Source organism: Pogona vitticeps, chromosome 1 (genome assembly GCF_051106095.1).
Source record: "Pogona vitticeps strain Pit_001003342236 chromosome 1, PviZW2.1, whole genome shotgun sequence".
Lineage (NCBI taxonomy): Eukaryota > Metazoa > Chordata > Lepidosauria > Squamata > Agamidae > Pogona > Pogona vitticeps.
The window spans coordinates 110,220,445-110,241,050 of record NC_135783.1 but is presented as its reverse complement, the minus strand read 5'-3'; the positions used below and the strand labels follow the sequence as shown (position 1 = coordinate 110,241,050).

General features: G+C 43.2%; 1 protein-coding gene across 1 annotated transcript; it reads left to right on the top strand.

The window, feature by feature from the left end:
• Positions 1-12,684: 12,684 nt before the first annotated feature.
• On the top strand, positions 12,685-19,522 carry RIPPLY2 (ripply transcriptional repressor 2). Its single transcript, XM_072999117.2, has 4 exons — positions 12,685-12,998; positions 13,199-13,274; positions 13,770-13,834; positions 16,930-19,522. The coding sequence occupies exons 1-4, from the start codon at positions 12,790-12,792 to the stop codon at positions 17,093-17,095; spliced, it is 516 nt and encodes a 171-aa protein (XP_072855218.2). The 5' UTR covers positions 12,685-12,789; the 3' UTR covers positions 17,096-19,522.
• The last annotated feature ends 1,084 nt before the right edge of the window (positions 19,523-20,606 follow it).

Genomic DNA, 20,606 nt, shown 5'->3' with positions numbered 1-20,606 from the left:
GTAAAATGAATAAGAAGCACAATATTTAAAGCACAGGATAAAGTGCTCCCTTTAAAAGAATTCCCTTGGTCAAAGTGGTCAGTGTGGCTCATGCTGGCTGCTAAGCTCTCCCCGAAGATGTAATCAGGAGCCTTTTAAGGGTCACAAAACTCTAGCTGGTGTGCTCCTTGACCTTCCCCCCCCCCCGTTTTCCCCAAATCACTCTCCTGTACAAGTATTTTTCTATGCGTTGGACAAAACCCCCCACACTTTATAGTAAGGCTGTTAGCACATTGAGCCACATGCAGTTTTGGGGGCTGTGTGTGTGTGTGTGTGTGTGTGCACGCATGCACATGTGTGCATGCGTGTGTGCTTGCATGTGTGCGCACCATTTGGAAGTATTCTTTTAAGGAATCTTGGGATGAAGGAGATTTTTAGGAACAAGTCTGGCTCAGGCAGTGTTGGACCTACTTCACTCTTGTTGGGGCCATGTAGTGCCTTGCACCTGTTTTGGCCTCCCATATCCTACCATGAAATGTGCTGGTTCACTGAGCAGCAGGCAACTTTTGTGATGCGTGAATCTGTTGCCGTAAAGATGCGACCCTTTATACAAGGAAGTGTTGCACTGCATGTTTCTGCTCCTCCTCGCCCATCCACTCCATTTCCTGTTGTGACTGCTACTATTTTGTGTCTTGTTGGAATACTGTATATGATTTCTATCCAAAAGCAAGCATGTACAGAATACCTGTATAATTTAATAAAGACAATTATCGTATTTCCAGTCACTGTATATCGGTGTGAAAACTGAACAGTAAAGAAAGCTGACAGGGGGAAAATTGATTCATTTGAAATGTTGTGCTACAGGACAACTTTGCAGGTATTCTGGACTGCCTGAAAGAGGAACAAGTGAGTCCTAGATCAAATCAAGCCTGAACTATCTTTGGAGGCAAAAAGGATGAAAATGAGGCTGTCCAACTTTGGGCACATAATGAGAAGACAGGATTTTCTGGAAAAGACAAAGACAATAATACTGGGAAAGGTTGAAGACAGCAGAAAAGGGGTAGAGCAAATTTGAGATGGACTGACTCCGTAAAAGAAGCCACAGGCTTGAGTTTGCAAGAGTTGAGCAGGGCAGTTGAGGAGATTGCTCATTCGTAGGGTCGCCGTAAGTCGGAGGGAACTTAACGGCACATAACAAAAAGAGCAGTAAAGAGGAATGAAAAATTGTGATGAGTTTACTAGTTCACAAACAGCAGGATTAGTACAATGCTAATTGATGAACACAATTAATTGATTTTATATATAATAATATTATAGGTGAGAAATAATTTTATATGCTAAATTGAGAAGCTGATAACTTGCAAAACCATCTCTCTCTCTCTCTCTCTCTCTGTGTTTGTGTGTGTGTGTGTGTGTGTAGGTATAGTTTCACACCAGGAGAGAGATCTGAACCCTTTTTATTCCCACTTCCCAATCTCTTTCTCTTCAAAATTTCTTTCTCCCTCCAAAATTACCATCCTTGACAACAGGATAATGGATATGAATGAACAAGTGCATTTGGAAGTAAGAAATCAGCAGAACAGAAGGACTTACAAAAGTCTTTTCTGTCTTTGTAGTGGTCTCCTGTTGGAGACTGGGCTCTTGTGTAAAGAATCTCAAAAAGAAAACATTGGAATAAAGGAATTAACTAGATGTGATCCAGACCATGTAGGATTCCACATCCCAGCATAATTTCGAGCAATTCTCTTTCATAGTGCAAGATGTCAGATCCACTTAGCAACCCTAAGAATGGCTAGCTAGGCTCCCATCAAGAGTACCAATTCACTGCATGTGTATATTCTTCTCATACAGGATTGCATACAAGGACCAGATACATGTTTTAACTGTAAATAAAGGTCCCACCCAATATATTTTTTCTGCCTGAGGTGAAGGACATGGTGGCAATCTTCTTTTATTGCAGGTCCTGACACTAACTGGATTGCTGGATTGGTTCTATGCATCTTTCACCATGTTTGAGGGAGGGCAGGCTGGTTCTGGAGAACAAATTATTTATTTAATTTATTTATTCATTTGATTTATACCCTGCCTATCTGGTCTACTTGATTGGCTACATGGATGATACAGCTCTGTTCTCCAACACAGGAACAATGGAGTCTCAGAATCCACTGCCACCACCGCCCTCTTCGCTGGCACCTATTACTGGGGGTGTCTGCTTCATTTTGTCTAATGGTAGGGCCAAACCTAGATTCATATCTACTATTTATGCATGGTCCTTGAAGTAAATACAGTTATAAATATCATTCTGAATAATATTATTTTTCTTACAAATATAATAGCCTCATTAGAGATGCCAAAGTTAATATGCAAGATCAGCTTGCCAGTTAAAAAATTCTAAGCACAGTTAATATGCCAGTCATGCGATTTTTTCCCTTGTTTTTGCCCCAAGTGCTGCTTTGTTCTGTTATTTTGCTTTGTTTTGCTCATAAAGTCTCTTGGAGCTAGTCAACAGCTCCAGTTCAAAAGTACTATGAACCACCACCTGATGTTCAAAATTTTCTTCGTGATCCAATATTTATGGGAAATTGAAGCCAAATGCATCACAAATACATCTACGTAGGTCTGTGTAATTGGCTTGATTGCTATGGAAACTAGCTTGGAAATATGTAAGCTTTGAATTGCAACCTCAGTGAGTTACATATCTGGCTGCAGAGCCAGAAGTTGGTTGGGAGTTCAGTTCCCACTGTGCACCCCAGAAGAGACAGCCTGTGTGGCCTTGGCCAAGATGCACAGTCTCAGAGTGCTCCCACAAGAAAGGAATGGTAAATCACTTCTGAGTAATTCAATACTTAGAAAACCCTGAAATGGGTTGCCCTAAGTCAGAACTGACTTGACTGCATGTTTATTATTATTATTATTATTATTATTATTATTATTATTATTATTATTATTATTATTATTATTATTATTATTATTATTATTATTATTATTATTATTATTATCATCATCATCATCATCATCATCATCATCATCATCATCATCATCATCCAAATCCCAAATCCCAGTTTTAAGAGCCAGGAATAATTAAGTGCCGAATGCAAATAGTTGGCCTCAATTCTTTAATTTGCTTCATCTCTAATTACTTCTTGACAAGATGGCGGTCGCACAATGTCACCCAGTGAAACCTATTTTAGATGGTGAAAATATCTGCATCATGAGAATTTTAATGTTAATTACAGTATGATGATTTCAAGCATTTTGCTGGCCAGATCACATGTATTCATGGTGATCTGGATGGCTCATTCGGTACAGTCATAACACTAAATGCTACTGAAGTTTCTGGTTGTTGTGATTCCCTTATACAATTTTCAGTTATTTAGCAGAAGGATGAGGACAATGTGTTTGGACTCCTTGCTGTTCTTGGTTGGTTATATCTGATTAGAAGACTGGGATCAGTTAGATCTGAGATACTATAAAATCTTCCTTGAGAAAGGAAGTAGCCCTCCCCCATTCTCAGGCAGAGTCATCCAGTGGGTGGCAATGACTTGGGACTGTTGTGACAAACCCAGACCTACTGGGATCTGCCACAGTTAACTAAGCTGCCACCAACCATTCCCTATAAGAAGTCACACAGACCAGGGATGGATTTTTAAACAAATAAAAGAATAAGGTTTATTTAAATACAACACACAGGGAAAATAAAATGATTAGGTGAATAAGATATAGTAACGTGGCTTAGTCTCATTCATACATGCATACAGTTTGGTTCACACAGAACCCTTAACTTGAAGCACAGACCCTGAACCTATCAGTTCTGGCTAACCAACAGACACCTAAACCTATCAGGTTGGTACTCTGACACACAGTAGTACCCTGTCTGACACACAGACTCCCACACCAGCTTCTTCTTCCCAGCTGCTGCTTCTTCACATCCCAGCGTCTAAACTTCTCCACACACGCATCACATATATATACAGTACAGCCCCTCCTCCTGATGTCCCGCCTTCCACTCCCCATAGGATGGAACTTTCCCTCCAAACCCATGACAGACAGGTAACATCAGTGCTGTATGTAACACCTCCCCTCTTTATAAGTTGTTTTGTAGGGGGAAAGCTAAGGTGCTTTTTCCCAAAAAACAACCTGGATAAAACACACAACAACAGTTATACATACCATATCATACTTACTTATACTTACATTCTAAGTTAACCATAGCAATTAGGCATTTAAACATTTACCATATACATTACATCAATTTACCTTTATTCATACAAACCAAGTTCAAAAAACCAGGTACATTTAACTTTTTGTTCACCAAAATATATACATAGTCCATGTTTCTTTCGCCGTCTTCATTCTTCAGGTCTTCTTGACAAGGCGTCAGCAACACAGTTCACTGACCCTCTGACCACCTTCACTTCAAAGTCATAGTCCTGTAAGTTTAAAGCCCACCTCATAAGTTTGCTATTGTGGGTTTTCATTGTCTTTAACCATTGCAGTGGTGAATGGTCAGTGCACAGAACAAAATGTCTTCCCCAGATGTAAGGCTTGGCCTTCTGGATCGCGTAGACTATGGCCAAACACTCCTTCTCCATGGTTGCCAAATGTCTCTCACCTTTTTGAAGTTTCCTACTCAGGTAGGACACTGGATGCTGGTCACCATTCTCATCCTCCTGGCACAGAACTGCTCCTACCCCGCTGTTAGACGCATCGGTGTAGATGATGAACTCCCGGTCGAAGTCTGGAGCACGCAGCACTGGATAGTTGATTAACGCCTCCTTCAACCTCTGGAACGCCTCCTCACAGTCGCTGGTCCACGGGATGCGGTCATCAGTCTTCTTCCTCGTCAGATCGGTCAGCGGAGCCGCAATCTCGCTAAACCTCGGGATGAACTTTCTGTAGTAGCCCACCAACCCAAGAAATGATTTGACTTTTTTCTTGGTGTTGGGCCTGGGCCAATCACGAACAGCTTCTATTTTGGCCTCCAGGGGTTTTATCACTCCTCCCCCTACTATGTGACCCAAGTATTTTATTTCTGGGCTACCCAGCTGCAGTTTGTTCTCTTTACAGAGCCCAGGCCAAAGCACTTCCTCCCCTGGGTCAAAGTGCCTCTCTCTAGCTTTGTGGTCATACCATGTTTTCTGTCTGACCTTCTGAGCTTGCAGGTTTTCTGCTGCCAGCTCTAGATTTCTTTTTAGGTCATTCATCAAGGTGTCTATGTATGTCACAACATCTTGTGGGTCATCCTGGGTGATCTGCTCCCAATTTTGTTTGATCAAATCAAGGGGCCCTTTCACCCTTCTCCCAAATAAAAGTTCAAATGGACTGAACCCGGTACTGGCTTGTGGCACTGATCGATAAGCAAACAAAAGGGATTGCAGCTTCTGGTCCCAATTGTTTGGATTCTCTGCCAAGTAAGCCCTAATCATGCGCATTAGAGTCCCATTGAACTTCTCAGTTAACCCATTACTTTCAGGATGATAGGCAGTAGTTTCCTTGTGCTTAATTCCACAGATTTGCCATAAGCGTTTCATGAGCTTTGATGTGAACGATGCGCCCAAATCTGTGATTATTTCTGAGGCAAATCCCATCCTGGACATATACCCCACCAAGGCATCTGCCACTGTGTTAGTTTCAATGTTAGTCAAGGGTATGGCTTCAGGGTACCTCGTGGCATGGTCCACAATGGTGAGAATGAACCTGTTCCCCCTCTTTGTGGCCTTGGGCAAAGGTCCCACAATATCCACCCTTATGCATTTGAACGGAGTGTCAATCACAGGCAAAGGGCACAACTTTGCTTTGGTCCTGTCGCGGCTATTCCCCTGCCTTTGACACACATCACATTGTTTACAGAACTCCCTGATCTGCTTCCCTATGTCAGGCCAGTAAAAATTCTGTGTGATTCTCTGCTGTGTTTTGTTCACCCCTAAGTGTGCAGCAAACATGTCAGAGTGCCCCCTTTGTAAGATCATGGGGCGATACTTTTCAGGTACCACCAGCTGACTTCTGATCCCATCTCCCCCTTTTGAGATATTCCTCAGGGTCTCTCTATATAAAATCCCCTTTTTCTCCAGAAATCTCACTGGGGTTTCAGGTGTTAGCTGGGCGTCAGTCACCTGTTCAAAACACTTTTGGAGAGTGGCGTCTGCCTTTTGCTCTTGTCCAAATCTGCTGTCTGTGGTTAAGGTTTCCACCACAGCTTCTGAACTCCCCTCTGCTTCCGTCTCTGGCTCATCATTACCCCCCTGAACTGTCCCCGTGGTGGCTTGTGAGCGTGTAATCACTAGCACCCGTTTCACATGTTCAGCCAGGTCATTTCCCACGAGCACGGCTGCTGGCAGAGTCGATGAAATCGCTAGCCGCCAAACTCCCCTCCAGCCTTGAAAGTTGACAGGTACCTCCGCGACTGGCAGAGAGATTACCTGCCCCTCAATCCCTGCCACCTTCATGCTCTCATTTGGGATTACATACTCCCTAGGAATAATATCTGGATGGCACAGGGTCACCTGGGAACAAGTGTCCCGCAGCCCCCTATACTGATGGCCAAGTATTCCTACGTCCACCCCTGCTGTTTCAAACAACTGAGAATCTGTTCTCACCAGTAGGCAGCGCCTGACCTCTACAAGAGGACCATTTTCCTCAGCCTGATCAGCAGATGTAGCTGTTTCAGATTGAGTAGCCATGGCAACAGGCTCCCTCAGTGACAATGAGCCTTGCTCTTTCTGGACACAGAACACAGCTTTTGGCTTGGTCCCACTCGAATCCTGAGGCACAATTCCTTTTAGCTGCTTTAATTTCTCACACTCTGAGATTAGATGGCCCTTTCCCTGACAGAAATAACATTTTCTGGTGTATTTTGATTCTCTCTCATCTTGTTTTGGTTTTCCCTCCAAAATCTGAGGTCTTGGTTTCATTTCTGAGGGCTTCCCTTCACCATGGGCCCCTCCCCCTTGCTGGCTTTTCCCTGGTCCCTGAGAGTACTTGCTGTAGGTTTCTTTAGGTTTCCCCATAGCTTTCCCCTCACCCAAGGGCTTTCTTATCTGGTAAATAAAATCTGCGATCTCTGCTGCTTCGGCCACAGATTTTGGTTTCCTTTCCCTCACCTGGAATTTCAGTTCCCCATGCAGGACTGAATAGAATTGTTCCAGCGCTATCAAATCTTTAAGCTGCTGAAAGGTCTCTGTCCCCTCCTGAGATAGCCATTTCTCTAGCAGCCTCACCAATTGGGCCCCCACTTGGGTAAAAGTCTGCTCTGGTTTCTTTGTGAGGGACCTGAATCTTTGCCTCAGCTGTTCCGCATTTATCCCATGTCTTGCAAACACCAGTTTTTTAAACTCTGCAAAATCTCTCATCAGTTCCTGTGGCATCTCTGAATAAACCTCAGCCAGGCTACCACTGATTAAAGATCGCATGATGGTCATCTTCTCAGTTTCCCTCACTGAGAAGTCCACAAACGCTCTTTCCACTAAGGAAAAGAACACCTCAGGACAATCTCCCTTGTGGTACACAGGGAATTTCTTCAGGTCAGCCTTAGACAATTGGCCTCCCTCAGAATCCCTATTGTTATTATTGTTCTGGTTCATCAGTTCCAATTTTCTTAATTCAAACGCCATTCTCTCTCTCTCCATTCTTTCTTCCCTCTCCATTCTCTCTCTCTCTCTCTCTAATTCAAATTGTCTTTGCCTCTCCCTTTCCTCCCTTCTTTCTCTCTCTAATCTTTCTTCTCTTTCCCTTTCCTCCATTTCAAATTGCCTCATCCTCAGTTCATGCTGTTGGGCTATGAGCAATTTTCTGAGTTCTGGGTTCTGCTCTCCCGTGCTGTCACCCTGCACTGAGCCAAATTCATCCTCAGAACCTTGGTCTACCTGGGGGTCTTTCACTTCACCCATTTCTGCCATCTGGCTTCGAGTCAAGGGCATAATCCCCCCTCAGAACAGGCTGCTTTAAAAAGTCAAGCCTCAAAATAAAACGACCACTTTTTTTTTCTTTTTTTTTTTTCTTTTGCCTCAGAACCAGCTTTCCCTATAGATTGCTGCTGTCCTTCAGCACTACTTGCAACAGTTGCGAGCTAGAGTCTACCCCCCTCTGCTGGGCCTCTCAGCAGACAAACTAGCTCACTGCTATTTCACAGTTTTGCCTCAGCTTTTTCCCGCCAAAACAGGCTGCCTCAGAGCTCCCTAATCTAGCCCCCAATCTGAGGTTACACGTTCTTCTACTAGTGCACCCCCCCGTGAGGCACACCTAGAAGATTACCTACGCGCTCTCAGATTGTCCCTGACTAGACCCCCCTTGCTCTGGGCACACTTGCCAAGGCTTTGCTGGACCGCTGGACAACTGGACCAGTCGTATCCCACACGCTGGACACCAATCAATGTGACAAACCCAGACCTACTGGGATCTGCCACAGTTAACTAAGCTGCCACCAACCATTCCCTATAAGAAGTCACACAGACCAGGGATGGATTTTTAAACAAATAAAAGAATAAGGTTTATTTAAATACAACACACAGGGAAAATAAAATGATTAGGTGAATAAGATATAGTAACGTGGCTTAGTCTCATTCATACATGCATACAGTTTGGTTCACACAGAACCCTTAACTTGAAGCACAGACCCTGAACCTATCAGTTCTGGCTAACCAACAGACACCTGAACCTATCAGGTTGGTACTCTGACACACAGTAGTACCCTGTCTGACACACAGACTCCCACACCAGCTTCTTCTTCCCAGCTGCTGCTTCTTCACATCCCAGCGTCTAAACTTCTCCACACACGCATCACATATATATACAGTACAGCCCCTCCTCCTGATGTCCCGCCTTCCACTCCCCATAGGATGGAACTTTCCCTCCAAACCCATGACAGACAGGTAACATCAGTGCTGTATGTAACAACTGTTACTTTCTTTAACTCTGTAAGCTGCTACAGCTGTCCCCTCCATGGGGTGTCTAACTGACACTCCTCCTTCCCAACTTTGTCCAAATTTGGCCTCAGCTCTGTACAAATGTAGTCTTCCAAGCAGCTATCCTTAATGCTCCTTTACACTGGCCATGGATGAGTGGTGGGTAGACGTTCTCCTCCTCCATCAAGTCCAGAATTCTGCACAGGTGCGCCAAGCAGGGGGTTCCACAGCAGAGATGCTGAAGAGAGACAGAGACCAATCCCTACAGCTGAGAAGCCTGTGCTGTGGGTTGTGGAATCCCATTCTCATGTGCTTGGAAGGACATCGCATCCTCCACCTCAAAGGCCAGGTCCATGCAGTTGACACCCAGGTGGTGTTATAAAGCAGGCAGGGCATGTGTAGGTCTAGGCGGTGGCTCCTTGGAACATCTGGCCAATCTGTTGATCAACCTTTTTTGAGTGGCTTTGACCATCTGATCTGTGCATAATTTCTCCAAACCCAGGCATTCTCTTCTGGGGGGACATGCAGATGGACCCACTCTTCCATCCAAGAGTTCGGCCTTCGCATGGTTTCTCAGGCTTCAGTCAAGGGGGTCAGGATCAGGGATACCTCTTTGCTGGGCACGTGTCCCAGTCAGTAGTGTCAGCCTAAGCTTCTTCCTCATCACTGGCTGGACCCTCTTTATCCAGCCTCCCCTGCCACGGCCACGCCTGAGCTTTCCCAGGTGCGCAGTTCGGAACCCAGTCATGGATGAGCTCCATGTGATTAGTGCCAAGGCATCTAAGATGGGGCACTCACCTGCAGTGGGATTGGCTTAGGCCAGTGACCCCTCCCGGAGTTTCCTTATCAAAATGTCCAGCAGCCATACTGGTGGAAGAATTCTGAGGGTTTTAATCCTAAAAAAGTCATTACTCTCATTTCTGCTCCAGGAAGTTGAAGATGGTACTAATTATCATTCAAGATTCTAGTGTAAGATTAGTCACAACAACAACCTTTATTGTGATATAGAGGAGGGGTGTGACCTGTTCTTGATCATCCCATTGTGCAGGACACGTAATAATGGATTCATGTCACAGGAAGACAGATTTCAGCTCAATATCAGAAAAAACCTCTTTACCGTTAGAGCAGCTCGACAATGGAACCAATTACTTTCGGAGTTGGTGAGCACTCCAGCACTGAAGGCATTCAAGAATAAGTTAGACAGCCATCTGTCAGAGAGTTTGATTTGGATTCCTGCATTGAGCAAGAGATTGAACTCAGTGGCCTTACAGGCCCTTTCCAACTCCGCAATTCAATTATGCTATGAATATTACTAATCCATTGACAAATGTCCAGCTCTATTCCTCCTTGTTATCCAATCTGAGGATAGGGTTGCACTCCACTCCTCAGATTTTTTAAGTATACCCTTTCTCCAAGGTTATGATTAAAATAGTGGGCCAGATTAGGATAGGCAGAAGCCCTAAACGATGTCAGGTTTAAGAGCTCCTATAGGAGTACAGATACACCTGTTAGTTATACATAGACATATGTGTATGTCCTGTTCAAAACAACTGCTGAGAATAATCTGAGGGCTGCAGTTCAGTTTGTGTGTTCACACTGCACTGATGGTATATGTGGACTTTCTCCTCCCTTTTGTCTTCAAGGATAGGGCTGAAATTTTTAAAAGTGGAAAGTCACTGAAGGCCACTCCATTGGCTTAAGTACTGAGTACTGACGTGAACCTGGCATTTCTCTGTCTTGCTCTAATACCATAATCGTTCTACAACTAGTTATCTGAAAAGCCAGACTCAGAGCTCAGAGTGATTTGAGATCCCTCTTTCTTTTTGGGAACACAAGATGTATCTGTGGCTTGGTGTGGCAAAATCTGATCAAATTTGGTTAACATGATCACTACAAGTCTTTCTTTAATAGGAATCTCCTTGCTGTGCACTTCACAGTTAGAGTACTGTAACACACACAGAGAGAAAACTCTGTTGTTTAATTAGACATGTTTCTAAACACACCCAGGCAATATCTTTATTACAACCCAGGACAATGTTAGAAAATATAATTCATTGTGTAGGGGGTGGCCCTTTAAATCTACCTAGAAAACAAAGCAAAGCAAAGCATTGTGCTTATATACCGCCCCATAGTGCTACAAGCACTCTCTGGGCGGTTTACAAGTTAATTATGCAGGCTACACATTGTCCCTCTGGCGAGCTGGGTACTCATTTTCCAACCTCGGAAGGATAGAAGGCTGAGTCAACCTTGAGCCGGCTACCTGGGATTGAACCCCAGGTTGTGAGCACAATTTTGGCTGCAGTACAGCGGTTTAACCACTGCTCCACAAGGCTCAGTTTGTGCAAAATGGGGCAGAAAAACTCAGTCTGCTTGGAATAATTTTGCAAAACCTGCACTAGTTTCAGGTGTGCTTTGAAATGCAGTTCAAGGTGATAATTGTATTAATCTTTAAAGCCCTAAATGCCTGAGCCCCAGGACCTCTGTTCATCTGTCCATTCTCTGGTTCACACAACTCTGTGAAGTGTGGGGTGTGATGGCCACAAATCCAGTTTTCTGCACTTCCTGTAGCAGACCTGACTGTACAATTAGGCAGAGTAAGGCAGTCGTCTCAACCAGCAGGTGCTGGGAGGGAGCAGCAACTTGCTGGAGGAGAGAACATATGTGCAGGACACCTTTTTAGGATCAATGCAGAATGCTCTCCCATCATCATTGTTGAAGGAAAATTCAGTTGCCAGAAGAAGCAAGAGGACTGTAAAGCAGCTCCAGGCCAGGGCAATAGCAGTAAGCCAGCTGGACTTGTCTGTCATAGGCATGCTAGGGGATGTTTCTGGGATGGAGGTCGGTCTGTGGAGGGCGGCAATTGTTTTATACAGATGGTACAGAAAGCTGGAGTGTGAGTACATGTTGTGTGCTAAGGCACCTTGATCTCTTAGAGATGCACCAGAACTTGTTTATAGGTATAGGCAATTTCTGCTTTCTCCTACTGAAGGGTCCTTCGTAATTCCTATGCAGTTCCAACAGGCTGAGATTAAGGTTACAATCAGAGATACAGCTTTCATTTTGGACCGCTTGTGGCACAGTCCAGTTTGGTGTTTTTTTTAAACATTTTTGGGGCTACTATATGACCTATAGGAAACCACGAATCAGCTCCGTACCCTGTCTGGACCTTTTTGGCCCAGTGACAGTGACTCATTGGGGGGGGGGAGAGGATGTGGACCAGAGCAAAGGGAACCAGATCATCGGTGCACACAAGTGTCGCTTTAAAGGAGATGGCGCCCAGCGACGCAACAATCACCAGATGATCCATCCTCCCTGCCTGACTCTAACATATACTTTGGAATTTGTTTCTTTCAGGACAAGTTTTAGACGTTTTTAGTTCTTCTGGTTTCTTTCAGAAGAGTCCTGTTATTTGTATTCTTTTATTTGACACTCACATGACAACAACCTATTTTGGACAGCACTGCCAGAAAAGCAGGGCATAAATATTTCAATGTATTTATTAATAAAATGATTCTATTGTGGGATTTTTCGGTCAGAGGATGTGGCCTCATCCCCTGCAAAAAGGCACATTCAAACAAACACACACACACAGAGGAGATTTTTCTGGCTTTTTCTCACGGTGTCCCCTTTGGACCCGGCGAGCCCAAGCGTGGGCTTCCCCTCCTCATGGCAACCTAGCCATGTGTCTGCTCAAGTGTGATTAACACCCACTCGCCAAATCTCGCCCTGGGCCATTTGGAGCTTGCACGCGTCCACGCTCCTTGTTTACCCTGGTGCGGTTTTCACGCGCCGCCGTTTTGTTTACCTCTCCGGCAAACGAGATAAGGTGGCGGGAAGGCTGCTCAGCCATCATTATAAAAACCCCTCGGGGAAGCCGCCCATCCGCCTCCTCAGCCCAGCAGGCGTCGGAATGGAGGGAGGGGAGGCGAGGGGAGGCACTAGCCCGCCACCGCCGCCGCCCCGAGCTCGGCGACATTTCGGCCGGGGACTGAGCTTGGAAAGAAGGGGCCACCAGAGCACGGCGAGTTCGCCTCAGCTCTGCCTCGGCAACTCCCCTCCTCCTCGTCCTCCTCCTCCCGGAGCGCTCAACTCCCGCCTCTGCCATCAAGACCAGCCAGGGTACGCGCCCTCGGCTCCAGGCCAGCGCATTCACACCTAGGCGAGCCCTGTCACGGGCAACCTCGGTTGGAAAGCAGGCGACTGGGAGGGGATGCGTGTGCGTGTGTGTGTGTGTGTGTGTGTGAGAGAGAGAGAGAGAGAGAGAGAGACGCTGCCCAGGCCAGCTCGCGCGAAATTTGTCCTCTCGTTGGTTTCCGCAGGGCCGAAGGATTCTGGAGACCTTGGGTCCCCACCCCGAAAGATGCGGAGAGGCAGCGCAGGCGGGACCACCGGGCGGTGAGTGCGCGCGCGCCGGGGCTGGCGAGCGCGAGCGGCGAGAGCTCTCCCACGTGGAGCCGCTGGGACTCCCGGGGCTGGGCTTGGGTGCCTTCGCTTGCCGAGCCCTCGCCGGGGCAGGCGAGCAAGAAGAGCGAAGAGGGAAGCAGGGATTTATTTGGGGGGCGGGGGGCAGGAAAACGAGCACTTCCTTCCGAGGCGCTAGTGAGGACCAGAGTCTTCATCGCTCTGCTGTTAACGGAATGCCCATGATTATGATGATGTGGGATGATTTAAAACAACAGCAACACGGGTTGTTACACTTACTACTAGATATACAGTAATAACATGAGATATCTAAGATCAAGTGATAGCTAAGATACCAGTTTGTGCACCTTTGGAAACTAGCAGTGAAAAGTCTTACAACACCCTAAAGGCTAACAAGTTGTATTTGACATAATCCGTATTATTTTGGATCACACTGCTTTGACCCTTGTTTTTTCCTCACATTTCTAGTTGTGCAGCCTTTCTGAGACTACAGAAGACGCCGCAAAACTCACACATTATATACACCCAGTCAGGTAAGAGGTGTTAATTTCTTTTTTAAAACCCAACACCAATCAAACTACAGTATTAGGATTATCTTTTCTCCCTGCCTCCCAGCAAGGCCATTAACAGGGTGTCTAAAGAGACACCCTGTCACCTACCCAGAGACCTCTGGGTAGTGTGGGCGGCATATAAATTGAATGAATGAATGAATGAATGAATGAATGAATGAATGAATGAATAAATAAATAAATAAATAAATAAATAAATAAATAAATAAATAAATAAAGGGGAATAGCTTGTGAAGATGTTCATAACTGTGGCAGTTCATGGACTGAGGCCAGAAGGGTGCCTTCTATCAAAATTTCAGGGAGGCGGCCCCTTCCTGGTCACATGTTGCTTATGTTTCATTATATATACTGTACAAAGGGGTACTTTTTTGCATGTTCAGTTTCAGGAAGTAGTTAAAGGTACTGGAAACCTAACAGAAGAGGTGGTGAAACCAGATACTAGATCTCTATTGGGAATAACATTTCTGATCATATAAAATTTATCCCTAGGCTGGATTTGGGAGATCAAAATCCAACAAAAAGGACTTTTTTCCTGTGTTTATAAGCCATTCAATAGGATTTCCAAGTTTTTTTCTGTTATCTAAAGCCTGAGAGAGGCTCAATGGCTGACAAACTTTCTTCTAATGTTTATTTCCTTCCATGATTTCCAGATGCTATGTCATATCATTTTCAGTGCTATTTCCTTATGTCTTTGATCAAAGCTAGTCCAATACTGTTTTCCGTTAGAGGCTAATAAATTCATGGCTTTCCCTACTCCCAAGTCATGTTGTACCCAAGGTTGGTGAAAATATTTTGGCACCTGAAATAGAAATACCCTAATTCTGGTAGTAGAAATTCAGCAATAATGCATTGAGGCTGGTATTTGGTTCATTATTTACATGCATGGAAAACCTATTGCAAAAACTCTCATGGCAATCTGATGCCATAACCTTTAATCATCTTAGAACTGCAGAGTTGGAAGGGACCCTATGGATCATCAACTCCAGCCCCCCTCAAGGAAGCACAGTGGGGAATTGAACTCCCAGGCTCTGGCTCCACAAGCCAGATACTTAAGCCACTGAGCTGCCCAGCAGGATGATAGCTGTGTCCTTGATTGTGTCACCTAGCCATGAAATAAAGCACATGAATGCATGTGAATAGGATTAAATTGCTGCCTCAGCTTTAGAAGTTTGAATGACATGTGCATAATAAATATTGATGAGGATACCAGCCTGACTATCTTAAGAGTTTTTCTCTCTCTTTCGTGTACCTCAAAATCAGCTTCTATCTCACTCTACCTAATGGTTGGGCCAGTCCTGAATTATCTTTCTCATACACTGCAAAGACTGAAAAAGTTATAATATAGGTCTCTCTCACTGAGCTGGGCCCAGCACCACCTATAGGTAAAGTAAGACTGTGGCAGCTGATTTGTGGTTTCATAAAAAGGCAGCAAAATATTAGATATTTCAGATATACTGCTATATTTTTACTGCTAAAGAAGAGGAGTGGTACTTATGACATTATCTGCCACAGATGCCCAAATAACTTGACCAGTTCCTGGGTACTGCCCATCTTGACTTGAAGTAAAAGGAACTCTTTGCTACTCCATGTTCAACACTAAAATAACTTGGGCTGGTTCTGCAGCTGTCATTGGTGTGAGACTCTTGTCTCGACAGTACTATCTGTGATATATAACTGTGTCTCTTTGTGGTCAGGTATGTATACTTAATGTGGCCAATCTATGGAAGAACAACCTATAATCCTAAGAATTATAGTACCACTAATAATAGCACCAGCTAAAGTGAATGACTATAGGCCTCCCAGAGCACGTCCACACAAAGTGCACGGGGTGCCCACTCCTTCAGGCCTGTTCATTGGTTATCACCACATCTGCCTGCCTTACATCAAATTATCAGATCTAGGTGTGGAAAACAGAAGGCTATGTTGTGCATTTTCTATCACAGTGGTTCCCAACCTTAGATAACCCAGATGTTCTTGGACTACAATTCCCAGGGGCCTTCATCACTAGCTGTGCTTGCTGGGGTTTCTGGGAGTCGCCCTCCAAAAACACCCAAGGTTGGAAATCACTGTTCTCTCAGAAAGTGCTCCAAGCTTGCACTTAGGTCCATGTATTACAGACGTCTCTGAACTATGAAAGTTTTAACTATTACTTAAATCAACCCATGTGAAGAAACTTTAGGTGTGAGATGATGCTATTAAGTTTGGATATGTGTGGATTAATTTGTTATTTAACTTCTGTTTTGTGCTTGTATTACATTTGATGTTAAGGTAGATTTAATATAATGGTGACGCTACAAATTGTTGGGTTTCTAACCGTGTTTCCTTGAAACAGTAAGTGGTGGTAGGCCATTTCTAGAGAAAATCATTTAGGAATTCCTCTCACAATGTGTAATTCACCCCATAAATGCTCCTGACAAGATTCATGTGGCGCTTTCAAGTCTAACAAATTTAAAGCTTTCATGGACTATAACTCATTTCAGGATAGACAAAGAATTTCAGATATACAGTGTACACAGTACATACAATGGAGCGGGTGAATGACAACAAGGAAATCAGTGGGAAATTAAATGCAGTGACAATTCCATTATTAACACTGACCATTCACAAAACCATGGTGATGGAAACATCCGGTCAGTAAACATCCTGCCAATTAACACATATTAATTATATGTGTTACACATATGAAATCCAGAAGTAAGCCTCAACCTGAGTAGGCCAACTGAATCAACAGAATTTACAGAGTTGATTCACTAAATCCTCACTGACCCTCCTCTAGTTGTAACTTGCTACCAGGTGTAAAAACACCTCTTATGAAATTACTGCATAATATCTAATTCATATGATCAATAATAATTTACAGTACTGCCGTGTTTTATACTGTGTGTATATGTTGGTTATAATGATTTTTATGATAATGTTGATTTTATTTTAATGATTTTATGGATAGATGAACTGTAATTGATTTAATTTTTTAAAAATAAAAGTTGCCTTGAGCACTACTTTGTAGTGGAAAAGTGAGATATAAATGTAGTAAATAATAATATGTGTTTTTTTTAAAGGTTATTTTGGCCCAAATCAAGGTGCTTTGATTACTTGTTTAATGAAGCAGAAGCACTTCTGAGAAACTTTCCTGTTCAGGCTACAATTTCATTTTATGAAGATTCAGAAAGTGAAGAAGGTGATGATGAGCTGGACCATGACTCTGAAGCAGAACTAGATTGTTAACCATACAAAAGCTAGTCTTGCTGTTTGTATTCATTAATTTAATTCCAATATTAAATTATATTTATATTATAAATATCACATACTATCATAATATTTTAAGTTATTTTCAATTAAAATTGTTTTTATTTATATAATCAGTTTTTAAAAATTTCTTGTGTCTCCTACATAACTACTACCTCACACTCCTGAAACCAAGGGTTATGCTATGTTAATTGCACCATAGTATTAATAAAAATATAGGTATTTTAGATAAGCAGAGGAATTAGAAGTGTGGATGAAAAAGGTGGGGTGGTGGGATTACACATTTGATCAATTTTTCTCCTTGAAAAGAAAAATGTTATTATTTCTTATTTCCAATGCCCTGATTCCAAATATATTTATGTTGAAGAAACGTCAGTGCTTTTTGCAGACCTGACTCTCATTCAAATCTGTTTGTAATTTCAGCCAGTGGGCTCTTTCAAAGTTATAAATGCTAAGATATGTAAGTTTATATGAAGAAACATGAAGGAGAATTTTGTGCGTGGCTGTCGTTGTTTTTTAATGTCTCTAAACATTATCAAGACCCACAATATTAGGATATATTTTCATAGAAGATGGGAAATACATTTTTAAGATAACTACCGTGTTTCCCTGAAAGTAAAACAGGGTCTTACATTAATTTTTGCTCCAAAAAACACATTAGGGCTTATTTTCAGGAGATTTTTTTCATGTACAATAATCTACATTGATTCAAATACAGTTGTGTCATCTTCTTCTGGTTGCTGCACAATGGTGGAAGGTGGGGTTTTACTTCACTGGAGCTTATTTTGGGGGTATGGCTTATATTACGAGCATCCTGAAAAATCATACTAAGGCTTATTTTTGGTTAGGGCTTATTTTCGGGAAAACAGGGTAGATAAAACACAATACACATATGGAATAAATACAGAAGTGTTCAATCATTCCTTGTGATGATGTCCAGGTATATCTACATATATTAGAATTGTATAACTTAAGAAGCAGCCCACAATTCATTGCCAAAACAGAATACAGTCATGCCCTGCTTAACGATTGGCTCTCTTAACGAGAAAATCACTTTACGATGAGGTTTTTGCGATCGCAAAATGATGGTCTAAATGGGGGAATTTCGCTTAGTGATGATCGGTTCCCTGCTTCGGGAACCGATTTTCGCTTTCCGACGATCAAAAACAGCTGATAGTCGGGTTTCGAAATGGCTGCCGGCTGAAGAAAATGGCTGCCCCTATGGAGGATCTTCACTGGACGTTGAGTTTTCAGCCCATTGGAACGCATTAACCGGGTTTTAATGCGTTTCAATGGGCTTTTTTATTTGATCTGTTGTTTTCACTCTACAGCGATTTCACTGGAATGAATTAACATCGTCAAGCGAGGCACCACTGTAATACTAAATCCTACACCTTTTCTGCATGGCTACCGAACTCCTGTAATTACTGTTTTAATTCTCAATGCTGAACTGTTGCTCAAAATCATATGATAAAATACAGCACTCTGTCATGTGTATGTTTACTCAACATAAAGTCTCCATGAAGCATACTTCAAAATAAATTATGATTCTATAAGAAGGCAGCAATGTTAATCTATTCAAAGAGTCTTGTGGTGCCTTCTGAGGTCAGTAAATTGAGTACCTAGCTCACAGGTGTGTGTGTTCAATGTTTAGCCTGCATAATTAAATTGTAAACAAGAGAGAGCTTTAAGCTCTATAGGGCATTATAGAAGCAGCACACTTTGCTTTTTGCCTTTAAGACCAGCACATTTTATTTGGCATGAGCTCTTGTGTCTACTTCTTCAGATGCATAGAGCACAGCATCCAAGCGACAGGTTCACATGCACAGAATATCCAAACCACAGGCTTATCTGTATGCTGGCTTTGGTTGTGGGATAGGATAGAATGCAATGAGATGCAGAAAATGGCAGTGGTTTTATTAATACTAGCCATCACCTTTCAACAGGCCACTTAGCCCGTACATCCTGGCTATAAACAAGGCCAGTTACACAAATCAGTTATCCTATGAGGTGTGCAATAAATGATTTCTGCTTTTTATTGTCCTACTCATAAAACCGCAGCTTTTAAACAAGGGGCACAGTTTTGTGCTGCAGAAAAGTTCCAACATTAAGAGGCTTCTGTGAATTGCAAGCCCATGTAACAACAGTACTGTGCTGAGGTAAATGCTTGTTTGGAAGTAAATATCAACTGAACGTTGTGAACAGAATCAGGATCTGAGGCTGCAAATCTCTTGTTTGCTTGGGAACAGTCTCATGATACTTCTGGACATACAGGCATAGCATTGAATGTCCCCTACATATATGTGTACATAGTTTTGCAGTCCCATCCTGTGCTTGCTTACTTGCAAGTACAAAGTTGGACAAATTTAGTCCAGCCAAGAGCTTTGTTAATCTGTTGCAGCACAAGAGAAACGAGGAGCCTTGTAGCACCTCTTTAAGACGCAACTAGATTTCATTGTTCATGTTTTTGTGTGTCCAAGCACACTTCAGACGAATAGTCAAAATTTAGTGAGATTGAGATGGTGCAACCCAGTCCATGTTTACTTAGAAGTAAACTTCACCACCCCCAGGTAGATATGCAGCAGACTGTCACCTTAAAACCCTGTAAAGGACCACATTCTTCTATGTGATTCCAACCAGCCTTTGAGAGACACTCTTTTTTTCCATTGCATATCCCAAACTTCTGAGGCACATCTAGCAAGGAAATGAGAAAGGGCCATCTCAGTGGGTGCTTCCAAGCTGTGGATCTCTCTTCCAAGCCGGGGGGGGGGGGGGGAGAAGGCAGGTATCTTCCTTTCTGCAGGAAATATATTTTTGCAAAGTGGGTCCTCTGTTTTATTATTATTTTTAATTGAGGTGCTTTACATATTCTTTTCAGTTAATTGCACATTGATGGGTGCACTTGCTCCTGCATTTTCATTCAATGCTCCAGTAAAGCCCATTGTTCAGTGAAAAGCATCTTAACTCAAAACTACATATATCCAATAAATATTACCGGACTTACTTCCAAGCAAACCTGCTCAAGAATATACCTGGCATGTACTACAACAACCATGCCAAGAAACTTTTGAAACTGCCTGAGGAAGATGGGAGATGTTACCACCAAAATGCTTGCAAATCTACTTGATTTCTCCTGGTGGTCTAATAAAGCTATCGCCTGCTTCTGCATTCCTATCGCCCAATAAATAATTATGGTCCAATAAAGGTATCGCCTGTTCTCACATTTGTATTAAATGTATATTGTTTTCGCTGCACATTCATCCCCCGAAGAAGGTCTGGAATACTTCCCTCGCCTAAAAACCAAAATCCGAGCATATCCTCTCCTTTTTTTTCTAAGCCGCGGTGAACGAGGTCCCTACGAATATTTGAAACAGATACTAAGGCGGCGAGCGTGCAAGGCAATACGAGAGAGAGAGAGAGAGAGAGAGAGAGAGAGAGAGCTCCGGTAGGTGGCGCCCAAGAGCATGCCCATTCAGCGCCGACGCGGGCG

Bases quoted from the DNA above. Each gene is read 5' to 3' on its own strand.
- RIPPLY2 (XM_072999117.2), top strand. From the start codon at position 12,790: ATGGAGGGAGGGGAGGCGAGGGGAGGCACTAGCCCGCCACCGCCGCCG. The intron at 12,999-13,198 runs GTACGCGCCCTC...TGGTTTCCGCAG, and splicing joins TGCCATCAAGACCAGCCAGG to GGCCGAAGGATTCTGGAGAC. The intron at 13,835-16,929 runs GTAAGAGGTGTT...TTTTTTTTAAAG, and splicing joins CATTATATACACCCAGTCAG to GTTATTTTGGCCCAAATCAA.